Here is a 13,428-nt window from a genome sequence, read left to right on the forward strand (position 1 = left end):
TCATATCATCTACAGTGATGATGATATTGGCAGGGAACAGTGATGTTATGCCATTAAATTAGTCTTTCTTTTGTGAAGAGTGGTTCATGTGAACACCCCAGTTGGTGACTCACAAAATATTGTTTCTGCTGGAAGGTGGAAATATGGAGTACCAACTGTATCAAAAGGAAATAACACTGCTTCCTAAACTTGACTCCTACCCTTGACATCAATCACAAGGTTTACTAACCATCCAATACCGGTGGATCATTTTACTCCCCTGCTTTGCAGTTTTCCAGTACTTTTAGATGCAAGGAACAGGTACTGTCCACAATGTGATAAACTAAATCCATACCCAATTAGCATAACAGCAAGACAACAATCAAAATGATCAAGCTGACATGATGACCTCATCTGCAGAGCATCCTAGAGACAGACAAGACTATATTTTGAAATTCTATAAAACTAAAGCTTACTCAGTCTTTTCTTAGCATCAAGTGTGGTTTGCAGAAAGAAGACTGAATATTTTTAACAAACATTCTGAACAGAAGGAAAAATTAGGGGTCAAAAACGCATCTTTTCTTATACGGAAGAAAGAACACTGAGGAATGGTTCCCAACCAAAGTACCTGAAGCCTAGTCAGGAACCTAAATAAAGCAGTAACAACACAGTACTCCATCTTCAGTTTAAAATGCACCTTAGATATGTTTGATCAGAGACACAGAGGCAGCACATTTTCTTGCAACAGACCTATGACAAGTATCTAAGTTTACTCCACATACAGAAAACAGGTTGAGATTGCTAGACGTTGAATTTCAGAAAATGTCTAGGAGAGTCCAGCCTTTTCACTGCAACCACTGGACCCTGTAGGAGTAAAGAGATTACAACAAAGTCAGACTTCCCTAACCACCTCGTCAAAAAGCTCCCCAGCTTGGGCATTCCTCTGTTGAGAACTCCCTGTTCTAGTGCAGCATCTCTTCAAACAAGGAAGCAGTGCCCCTGTCCGTGGTGCTTGGTCCACAACACCACGCCCACCAGGCAGACTGCTGTGCTTGCAACAGCTCTGGAGCACCAGAACCACTGGTTACAAAACACCAAGATAGACCAAAAGGGCTAGCAAACAAACTGAAAACAAAGTAGACAGCAATTCAAAAAAAGGCAAGAAAAAGCTGAAACAAAAGACTTACACTGTTGCCAGCAACAACACATTAAGGTAACAGGGCTTTCACCCAAGTCTTCAACATTACCTTCAGAACTGAGACTTGTTGAAGAAGTTAAGCAGGCTTTTGTTCCAGGAGGAAAGTGTACAGCAACTGAGGTAAAGCAAGCCTCTTCCAAAGTAATGTTTAATACTCAGTATCATTCTTTGATGCAAAGTCTGCTACATAGGACCTCCAGTGACAAAGTGTCTTTTTTCTACATAACCGCTATCCATCGCTTTCCAGTGATAAAGCATTACATACTTATAGAGGTTGTTCACCAGGGGAGTTACCCTGTTCCAGCAGCATTGCTTCAGACTGAATGGCTTCTGAAAGAAGTCAAGAGCAAACACCTTGCTCACCTAGGTCACACAAAGCCACGATGCTATCTGTTTGCAGATTTGCCCTACTGCATAACGAGAACACATTCATGGCCAGCAGCTTCCTGTCACCCGCTTCAACAGAGGATTTCTGATCATTTCCTTTTAGGCCTGAACATTAATACATCTTAACTGCCATGTGGATTATTACTACCCTTAAGCAATTTGAAAAGCAAAGTACACATAGCAATTCCATGCGCTAGAAATGGTTTGGTCCTATCACAAAGCTTGCCATTTTCTCAGAACTACACAAAAAACTAAATGAAAAACATCCGACTCCAAAAATCGTGCAAAAGTCCAAAAAGTTTGCTGGAAGAACTAACTCCTACTAAAATGGGAAGGAAGTTATATCTGTCTAGTTGCATCTTACCTAGTTACAGCCAAGATATTTACGCCACATTCTGTTGTTGAGCCCTCTACAAGGCACAGCAGAATAGAAGACTTTGTCTCTTTCAAGAGGTGTTCTGTCTTTTAGAGCAACTTTAATTTTGGGATTAAACACCAGTCACTTCTCAGATGTGAACAAATGCAAGAATTAACTACTTCCAGAAAGTGTGACCCACACCTTCCCAGAGTGTCTTTCATATCCAAAGATACAGAACTGGCTAATACAAGAGTTTACAGGTGTCTTGTCTGTGTAAAGTTTCTACATTATAGGCTGACAGTAGAAGCCATTGAAACTACTAGGCGAATATAACCTGAAATCCTGCCTACACTTAACATCATTAACACTTGATCTTTTTCTGGCAAGATGAACTGCTGATGACCTAAATGTCTTTGAGAGGTACAAAGGCAACAAGCACGTGTGAAGAGACCACAGATCTCTTGCAGCCAACATTTCACTCATATCCTATGTGGCAGGTTATTTCTGGATCATGAGAAAGTGTAATAACTTAAATCACGTACTGAAGAGTCTGGATGCTGTTCCAAAAATGCCTCTATCTTCTCCATCCAGACTGTTTGCACCCTTATGTGGGAGAACTCTCAGACTGAAAATGAGAAAATATTTGCTCTCCAGGCTTGACAGCTCTGATAAAACAGGCACTTCAGTCAGAAGAGAAGACTTAGTGCACACATCTTAACTGTAGTTCCTCCAGCTGAGCAAGGGAATAATACTACCAGATTATGATGGCTGCTCTCACCCACAGGACAGGGTACAAATGACTTGTTTCTCAGAGGGGAAAAAAAAACCTCCCACCTTTTATTCAGAAAATATCATCACCTTGGGTTCCAAAAAAGATATACCTACATATTAGATCACAAATGAAAGCTAATCTCATATTAGTGATAAAACCTAGTCGAACAGCACGTTGCATTGTTTTGAAAATGAGACCATTACGAAGAAAACACATGGAGGCATCATAGGACTTTCATTAGACATTGTGAGCTGGGCAAACATCCATGGAAAAATATAAAATGATTTAGCTGGATTTTCCACTCAGTTAATCAGTCCTGAAGCCAAATAGAATCATTTTATAATTAAGCAGATTTCTCTAAAGAGCTCATAACAGTTCACGCTGCTTTAATAACCTGCCTATGGGTCAGAGAAGCTGAAGAAAAGAGAAAGTTTCAGGACTCAAGGAAACTTTAAGAAACACATTCTGAGTATCAGGTAGTTTAGAAAATATGAAAATTGATTGCAATATTTAGCATTACAGTGGTGAAAAAGTTACTTACTAGTATTTTACAGCATTGAAGTATTGTACCTCATTAGTAAGCTGCTTGCCTGTATTTTCATCTCAGTTTTGAAGTAAAAAAAGCATGTGGTACACATAAGAATTACTGCTCTCATGCAACATGTAACAGTCATATTAATATACTACAAAAGATACTAGTAACTTTTTTCATTTAAAAGTGTTTTTTAACTAAGTACATTACATATAAAATCCCGTGTTTAGCAAGAAAAGAGTTAAAGAATTATTGCCTGAGAAACTGCAGGAGACTAATATGCTTATTATGCATTTCATTGTTTCTATAGATCTTTAATAACATGTATATCTTCAAAAGTGGAAGTTTAACACTGTATAAGAAACTTAAGTTATTGAAGTTATACGTATAATGCTGTACTAAACCTTATTATAAAAGGATAATCATTTAGTTATTGGTAGACTACAAGAACACAATCAAACTGCTAATTAAGGACAACAATGACATCTAGTGGACACTCGGGAAAACAGACCCGTAGCCTCACACAGGAAAAGACCCGGCTGCTGTAACAGTTATACAAAGTGCAACTCCCAAATTACTACGATGCAATTAAGAAGATTAAAAGCCAGAATTTGCAGCTTATGAAATTCAAAGTAATGTGGTAATTGGTTTCTTTCAAAATAATATTTAATTTAAAAAAAAAAAAAAAAAGAGTTAAGACCCTTCCATTTCAGATCTAGGATAAAAGTATAGGTCAAAACTTGAGAACATCACGAATCACTGAAAACATATATACATAGCACTAACATGACTAGCATTGAGGCATACATGTTTACTACACTTTCTACTGCCACTGCATCTACAACTTTCTACTTATAAGTTGCTCTTGTTGGGACTTCAATCAACTGAAAAACAAAGTGAAAACAATAAAAATCCCAAAAGTAAAAATTCAAACCACTGCTTAAGCACCTCCCTTTTCTTGTCATTCTGATCCTTCTGTTATTGTAATACCTGCCATATAAGGGAGGCAAGTTAAACCTTCCCTATCTATCAGCCAGTAGCTGCTGAGCTCCAGAGAAGAGGAATCTGAAACATGAGGTTACCATAACTCAAAATTAGCAAAAGATACCTGCTCATGAGTAACCTGATTAGCTTTCAAGGTGGACTTCTATAAAGATCATGGATTATTTTAAATATGCTTTTACTATTTACCAAAAGGCTAGCAAAACTAAGCAGTTATAGCAACTCAAATCTTATGTCTGTTGTCACATCAAAGAAACATTTTCTGGCTAGAAGTGTCACCATGAAAAAACACTGGGTTTGACTACTACACTTTTGTAAATAAAAACATTAACAAAATACTACTAATCTATGCCCCATTCGAAGTCTTAAGCATCAAATGTCATATCTACAGAAATGGAAACTGGATTTTACATCATATTGTTAGAAACCAAAATACTGCATCCCTTCCAAGATTTCTACATCTCTGACTGCAAAAGCATCGCAAAAGATTAGAAACTGTACTCAAAAGCAAAACATCATTTATGAACACATCTGATTGTAATTTACATTAGACTTCCATTTAAATTGGTATCTTGCTTTCTTTGTATATGAGTTTAGAAAAGTTAGTGTTGCAATTCCCCTAGCTCTCACCATCAGTAATGGCTAGAGGAAGCTATTAGGAAATACAAACAGATTCTCACTTCTACGAAGCTTCCGTAACCTGCAGAATACAAAGAAACTTTGCATAACTGATGATCAGGCCTGGTGTCCCAATTTCTTTTTGCCAGGGTCTCAAATGGAGCTTTGAATTGAATGCTACTACTTAATAAGAGTACGTGCATCCTCCCAGAAATGAACTCCAGACTCCAAATATATTTATGTACCATACACAGTCATAACCAAAATCTCTAGTTTTAAATTCTGATTCCTGGAGAGATTCAATAGCTGAGCAACCCACTCTTGAAAACTTGAAATAATACCTTTTTTTAAAAAAACATCTAAAAACACAAGTATTTAAAAGCCAAGCCTCCCTTTTGATGTATGCAATGCACAGGGCTGGCAGATATTTCAAGTGAGATCGAAGTTTAACCATTCTAAACGGCCCTGCTGTGTAAAACTCCACTCTCTATTCCATTACAAGATCTATATATCAAGTCTGTTATAACCTTGTTGGTAATGGAGCCTGACAAAAACAGAAACCAGTCTAGTAAATTTACAAGAAAAAATAAAAGCAAACATCAAAATAAATCCAGACTTTCCACCCCCCTCCATGGCACATTTTACCTCCAAAAACAATTTTACTACACCAGATGTCCTAGTAAGAGAGGACTATTTTAATATAGAAAGCAAAGTGCCATTGACCTACCCGGATTTCCTGGAGATTATGAAAATTATTTCCTACTCTGACAGAGATTTTGCTTGGAGTGTAACTTTCATCAGATTTGTAGTCTGCATAAATACATAGTGTCTTCACTGTTGTTTTTCTTCTGCAAGAAGCAACAAAAGCTATGTAAGGATCGTAAAGAAAAACATTCAGGATGAGTTTGTTGCTAGTTTGTAATAACTAAGGAGTTAAATGTTCTAAAACTTAATACAAGTGTGTCTACTTATTTGTAAGAACCTGGCAGCTAAGCAGCTAGGTGTTTTTCCACATTAAGTTATGCACATAGAGGTGATTTTCACTGTTCTTCTTTGTCTGCCTTCCAAAGTGTCAGTACACCAAGAAATACAACAGAAGTCCAAGATGCCAAATAAGCATTTGTATGTGACGAAGCATGGGTTTAGCTTTTCAAATATGGGCTCTACTATTATACCAAAGAGTTCTCCAGAAAGCAAATAAAAAAGGTGACAAATATCTAACCTCATATTAAGAGTTCGATTAAAGAAAAAGGACTGAAAGCATCATACACAGAACAGAATAGGAAAAGGTTTCTCGGACAATCAGTTGTTAACTCACACAGGACTATTTTAATCAACCCTTCAAATTACACTCAAAGACAAAGTCAGGAGAAAAATGTCACCTTGGGTAGGCAAATGTGAAACCGTTACAAGTGACCTACTATTAAACATTCCTTTTTATTGCTTATTTAGGGATTTAGTAACCATAACATCTTAAAACCTCATTTTTATAAATGCTATCTGTCTTCTTACCAGTTGGGTAACACGATTAACCCAGAAGTCCTTGCACTTCCAAAATTCCTATCTTGGTGAACGGTAATCAATACAAAGCTATACAAAACACCCTAACTCATATAGAGTAATTTTGGATACCTAAATTGGATGTTCACCAAATGAGGCTGTGATCCATCTGATTGCCAGTAAGTTTCTAGATTATCATCTCGTAACTGATCCACTCCAAATCCTAAGAAAAAGAAAATGTGATAGTCTTGAATATCCTATTTCTGTGATGTAGACATCACAGACATAACTCTTCTTCAACTGTTACAAACTAAAGCATGTATCCTAAGTTATAACATATAAGGAAATCTTTCTAGATATCCAAGTTGTGACTACACTTTTGTGACACTAAACTGAAACCGGGGAATCTATCAATCAAAGCTCAGTACTGGAGTGTCTTTACATTCTTATCTCCTGTTGACGTCTGTGGGGTTTGAAACCATTCAACATGTCCTGGAATTTCAAATGGTTAAGTAGTAATTCATACTAATTGCACGAACGATACTTAATGGTTAGGCTTTTCCACCTATTCTGTAATCTAAATGCTGAACTAAAGGAAAATCACTAGCAAAGACCATTCATTCATTATAAAATTTTAGCCAAATATAACATTTTCTTTTCAAGTAGTCTCCTGAAATATTTTTACTTTTTCAAGTTAGTAGCTAGAACAAGCAATAGATGCCCAAAACAGTATTCCTGAAAGTTAATGTTGTCACATTTAAAGAAACAACCCCAAATCTTTATTTTTCCATTCCCTCATTATCTGCCCTTTTACTAATCACATCCTTTTATTGATTACCCACACTAGCTGCAGTTTTAATTCAGTAGCCGAAGTTTAATCTGCAATAAAAGAAATTACCTTCACTCTGTTTGAAGCAACTAAACTGTATATGTTTCTCCAAGAAAGATATCAGGCTATCAGGCCAAAGACATTCAGCCTGAGCACAATTTTATGACATAAAGGGATCATTGACTGTAGGCTGTAGCAAGCCACCAGATCAATTCCCAACAGATATTTCTGAAACAGCAACTCTACCATCTCAAATGAAAAGAATACAGATTCTCAGATAATTTGAGCACGTATAAGCTACCATTAACTGCACCTCAGGACCATTTACAATAGTTTCATTCTACTTTCAGGATTTTAGGGAGCTACACCATAATGGCTGAGTCCACACAAAATTTAGACAGAACATGTAGGTTGCCCAGCTGCATGGGTTTTCTAAGTTAAAAATTGAAGATACCCAGGCAAAATGCCAAAGCATAGAAACAATTATACAGTGCTGGGTGTGCTTCTACTGTCATGGTCTAGTTTGTTCACTGTGCAAGTAAAAAATTAGCACAAAATTGGTAAAAGATTTGTTTTGTTAATATATTTCCTCATTGTAGGATTTCTGATATAGTTATAACTTTCATATTGCATCAAATATAGACTAGGCCAAAATTATTTGTAGTGGCTACCCATACAGCAGTTATACTGCTACACTCTGTATGTATGTCTTCTTATCAAAACATAGAGCATTATGTATTTTAAGAAGAAAAGCATACATTCAGCTTTTTATATCATTTGTTGTGATCTTACCTGGCTTACAGGATGAAAGAGACCAAACTGCTTGTGAGCCTATTTCTCTAACAGTACCAGTCCTCTCTAACTGCTTTGGATCAGCACCAGGTGGTGTCTTATTTGGGGTAGTCATTTCTAGTAACAGAAAACAAATGAGTTAGTTGATATATTTTTAGCTTGATGGAAAACTTCAAGGGTTGTGTTTGTTCATATAGACACTTTAATTCTTTGGCCTCACACTTCTGTAATAGTCTACGGAATTTGTGGTTTATACATATGCGTACACTTTTTTGCATGTCTGTAGAACCTTTTATTTCTAGATATGAAATAATATATAGAGAAAGTAAAAAAATAAAATATATCTTTAAATAAGAGGTTCCACATACATGTAAATTTTGTGTCCTTAAAAATTCAGTACACACTTGGAAACATATTTTACTTGTATTGTTCTAATCCACACATACAGAGTCAGTCAGGGTTTCAGAATTTGGCTTTTTTGCGGCTTTGTTTGATTTTAAGAAATTAAAACAGAACCTGTGGACTTAATGGCTAGCAATACAACTTCTTTCCCCCCCTCCCATACACGTAAGTTTTCTTAATCTGCAAGTTCAGAAGCCTGTTCAGAAGTCTATTCAGAAACTAGAGCAAGCCTGTACTCCTGGAGATACTTTCTCCTTGAAAATAGGAAACCAGAGTTTAAACAAATCTTGTAGTCCCTACCTTGGTAGGGACTGGTTATTGCCACAATTATCCATGGTTCATTTCCTTAAGTTCACAACTTCATCTGGAATCATTAACCTGTGACTTTCACTGCTCAAGTAATCACACTGAGTCTCAACACCTAGGTTACTGCCATACATACAACGACATAATCAAGTTGGTTTTCATTTAGTATAGAGCACCTCACTACTTCCTAGAGGGTAGCTTAAAAGATTGTTTTCCCAAAACAACAACAACAAAAGATTCCAAAGAAACATAAATTCCACACAAGGAGCTACATTAAAGCTTAAAAAAATAAAATGTAAAGCACTCAAGACTCAAATTAGAGTGAGTTCTAATCCTTTGCTTACATCCATGACATCATATTATGTTCTGCTAAATCTCAGAAAAAGTCTTCCAGTACCTCTCCTAGATAGCAAATGAGGTACTGAACTAGGCTGGTATCCACAGGATCCAGACCTTACCCATTACAGAAGTGATACAAAGCAGAGACAAGATTTTCTATGTAAGAATAGCTCTGCAGCTAAAAAACTGTCGGACACAGGAAATCCGAATTCTGCAGTGTAAATCGCTGTCCATACCATTTGCTATTTGCCCTTGCCTATATTTTTTTTTTTTTTTTCATTTTGCAAACACAGGCTTGAGACAGACTGCCAGGTTTTTTGCTGCTTTCTCATACACGAGATTGCAGTCTTGACTACCATAAAATAGAAATAATTACATGTATAGTAAAATCTAAGTACTGACAACAGCAAGTGTCACAAAATGCCACAGATAGAAAGCCCTGTTCAAACAGCATCCTCTCAGAAAATTGGGTTGAACACTACACAGCTAATCCTACAGATATCACATATATATTCATATAATTCACAGATATACTAATCCTAATGCCATCTGACTAAAAAACCTCATGCAACAAGATATCTTAAAGTCCTTGCCCATGCAGAAAAATATTGTGAATAAAAACAGAGAAACAGGCAATCCATTTAGCCATTCCTTTAACTAGACAGTAGCACACAAATCTTCCCCAGTGACTGTACTTAAATATTACATTATCTGTTTTAAAACTTTTATCAAGTATTCACAACAGGCTCTTTAAAACATAGTTGTTCTCTACTGAATTGGCTACACCACAAGCCTGTTAATATGTAGAACAGTTTATAGACTAGAATGGAAAATAAGTAACTTACTGTAGCTGCTACTCAATACAACTTTAAATTTATTGATAGCAACTTCAATAAAACGCAATGTCACAAGTATTCTAGTCTTTTATGAATTTAAAACAGTCTTGGAAAAAATTACAAAAACACTTAGTTCACACCTACAGGAAAAACAAACATTTTTCACAGAATGGTTTGGGTTGGAAGGGATCTTTAAAGACCATCTAGTCCAACACCAAAATTTAAATTATATTTATTAAGCACTGGGGAGACTATTTTCCCGGACACAGAATCTTAAAGCTCAGATCACCTAGTAGTCCAAACTGCGCTATTTTCTTGCTTTTGTGACAATGAACCAACTAAGAGAGGTTGAGTTGCACTCATTTTAATTCTCACATTTACACAGAAACCAGTAATGCTGTTCTCCTCTCCTCTAAAAACATACCTAGAAAATTCAACTTCACAAAGTTAAGTTACATTATTCATTTGATACATCTCTTGAATATCATCACAAGGTAGTCTTCACACTCCTTTATTATTTTGACTTCAAGAGAAAAATTAACAAAAAACTCCAAATCTGACAGTGACATCTTCATGCCAGAAACAACTATTGTCAGATTAAGGAAAAGCTCAACCTTAATACATAAGGAGTATGCAAACATGCCATCAAAACCCACCAAAATAAGGTAAATCACAGAAATTACATTGTACACTCAGATCACCTCAGAAAGTTGACTACGCATGCCTTTTAGAACAATTACTGTAATTTTAAAGTACGCAGAATCCCTTAAGACACTGATGTTAAGATTTCTTCCAAGGTTCAGCGCACACAGGGAAGCCCTAAATAACTTAACACTGCCAAGACTTAAGTTGCACTGGTTCACAAATGTTTGAGGCACATATTTTGGGGGTCGGAAACATACAGCAAGAAATGCCATTCAAGTTTTCTACTGTCTTAAACTGAGCTTGTTTCATTCTATGTACAGGCAAAGCTACTTAAGATTCAGATTTCAACTCCAAACTACTGATGGCAAATAAGTTAACCACAACTCGTGCATTACTGATGTGAAAGACTGAAAATATTTAATGTTTGAACTAATCAAGTCAGTTTTTCATGACAAAACTTCTGTTTAACCAGCTTAGTAACAATACATTCTGGACAGCTTTGCTGAAGATTACCAATACTCTAAGAATCTTAAAAGCAGAAAGCTGACAGACGTACTGAGGAAAAATAATACAGCAACAGGCCAGCTCACTCAAGTAACACTTTCAGGCATTTTAGTAGTCATTTTGGACAAGGCACAAATACGTAACATTAGAAGTAATTTAAGTCACCAAATAAAACTTAAACAAAAAAACATTTTCTTAGCCCAAGAAGATAATGGAACGAGAATTGGTTTTTCTCATTTTTTTTCCAGGTTGCAGAAAAACAAGTAATATGTCTAGAAGCCCTTCTTGACATCTGCTGAAAAATGGAAAGACACACTGCATCTATAGAAGCATTGGCTGGAAACATGTCAAATTTTCCAATTCAGTTATTCCAGAAGATCATTAACAGGCTGCTGTTTCCTTATTAACAATATTAAAATATTAATGTCTTAATGACGTGATCGACGTCACACTTTCATTTTGCCACCTTCCACTATATGGTATGCACATACTTTGATCAAGACAAGAAGGCAGCTAATCTTCCCCGCCCCCACTCCTTGAACCCTTTATCCCTCAGCATCTCCCTCAGAGAAGTTAGTTCTTTTCCAGAGAGCATCCCTTTGAAGCAGCAGCCATTAAAGATGCTGTAACAAATGTACAGTTTATAAGCAGAGTGAAACAGATTTACACGGTTCATCAGTCTACCTTTCACCATCAAAACAGACCGGTCATTCTCAGTATATCAGTGGAAGACACTTTTAAAAGGTGCATACCTGAAAGAAACCCCTTCACCAAGCACACGCATACTCTTCCGCAACACACTGAAGAGAAGATAGAGAAGGACATATCACGGTCCATTCCTACTACAGCTCCATAAAAATCCAGGCTGAAGGAAACTTTTGCAGATTCCAAAGCAGTTTTCTCCAATTAAAATTTCTAATTCCACCATGTTAGTACACACAGAACTGTTTAAATACACACCTGTAAGGACCTTTGAGAGACCAGACTGTCCTCAACAGATGTCTGGCCAGGCATTTCCCTGGCAAAAGATATTTCATAATCTTTGTGGACAGCCAGCTTTGGTGCTTTGTCAACCTAAAAGCCAAACGTTTTGCTTTAACATCCAACCCAAGTATTACCTTCTAAAAACAAGCATGATTTCTTCACTTGCTCTACAGAGAGCTCGAAGACTAGTTAATCACTAGCCTTTACATAGCAACCCTTCTATGGATGTGAGGGCACTCCTCAAATTTGCTTAGTTTATTTTCTTGTGTGCCTATGCCTTTCAAGTTCCCCCTCACAAACCAAGTTTCATAAATCTAATACTCATGCAGAATCTAGAAATCTACATACTATGGTTAACAAAATAGCCATACCACCTTAGCTGGGGCCCTTCTTCAATGGAGCAATCGCTTTCCTTGTCTTTGTATTTAATCACCTCTGTTAACGTGCCAAAATAACATTTGTCTAGTTGAAAGGACATCATATAATCAATTAATATTTAATTTACTATGCACTACAGTGTTCACATGCTTTTTTGGGATACTGCTTACTCCAGCAATATCCTTTCTGCTAATTATGCCTTTGATTTCTCCTCCCTGTGTTCTCTTCCTCCCTCAGTTCTTGTTAACTGAACTTCATTACACTGATTTCCAATCTGTTACCAACCTTCTCAAGATCATTTTGAATTCTGACCCTGAGCCGTACAGTGCTTGCAATCCTTCCAACTTGGCAACATAGATATTTTCTGTTCACCATTACAGAAAACAATTAAAATACACTCAAAACAGAACTTCCCAAGAGGACACTTTGTGACATCCTTGTTTAAGCGAATTATTTACAAGTCAGCTTCAAAAGCAATTTTTCAACCACCTGTACAAGATCTCACAAAAAATTATTTTTAGACCACATTTCAGTAGCGTGTCTTTAACATCAACCCAGACAACAGCAGAAACTCTGTAAAACTCAAGACAAACCCCTCATATTCCTTCCTCACAAACTGCATTGGCTATTGTAAAAAAAGTTTGGTCCAAACTAGTCCATTTTCTCTTTGCACATTGTTTTTAATTGTCTTCTAATCACTGACAAATTCTCCTCCAAAACCACCTCCTCAGAATCTTTCAGGGGGTCAAAGCTCAGCTAGCCTTGCTCTTTTTTTAAAATTATTATTCTGATTGCATTCCCATCATATCATTTTATTCAGTTTTAGCAAGTATCTGACTACAACTTCTCCAACACAAATGAAGATGGGCTCCACTGACTGCTCCAGCATTTTTACAACATCCATGATTTATAAGACTGTTTTTCCTGTTCTTCCTAACAGAAGGTCATTTCACATCTTAGATTCCCTGTCTTTGATACTTGCACTACTCATTTTACCTCACAAGCTCTTTCCCCTGCTCTCATTTTCTTTAGATGGACTCTTGTTGGTTTAAGGCCTTTAAAGATCT

General features: G+C 36.6%; 1 protein-coding gene across 15 annotated transcripts in view; it reads right to left on the minus strand.

Moving 5' to 3' along the window:
• The window catches only part of ANAPC10 (anaphase promoting complex subunit 10), a 190,828-nt gene that overhangs the window by 176,252 nt on the left and 1,148 nt on the right, over nucleotides 1-13,428 (minus strand). For 14 of the 15 annotated variants that reach the window (XR_012764018.1, XR_012764016.1, XR_012764014.1 and 11 more), the window contains exons 2-4: nucleotides 7,968-8,084; nucleotides 6,479-6,569; nucleotides 5,574-5,694 (exon numbers count right to left, since the gene is read on the minus strand). Coding sequence is in view for 10 of the 15 variants with exons in the window: in XM_075421068.1 (XP_075277183.1) it covers nucleotides 5,574-5,694; nucleotides 6,479-6,569; nucleotides 7,968-8,082 (327 nt within the window). In the remaining 5 variants the exon portion in view is untranslated. Of the gene's footprint in view, nucleotides 1-5,573; nucleotides 5,695-6,478; nucleotides 6,570-7,967; nucleotides 8,085-11,751; nucleotides 11,800-13,428 lie in introns of all 15 variants that reach the window. The other variant, XM_075421061.1, reaches the window with a different exon arrangement.

This window comes from Opisthocomus hoazin, chromosome 5 (genome assembly GCF_030867145.1).
Source record: "Opisthocomus hoazin isolate bOpiHoa1 chromosome 5, bOpiHoa1.hap1, whole genome shotgun sequence".
Classification (NCBI taxonomy): domain Eukaryota; kingdom Metazoa; phylum Chordata; class Aves; order Opisthocomiformes; family Opisthocomidae; genus Opisthocomus; species Opisthocomus hoazin.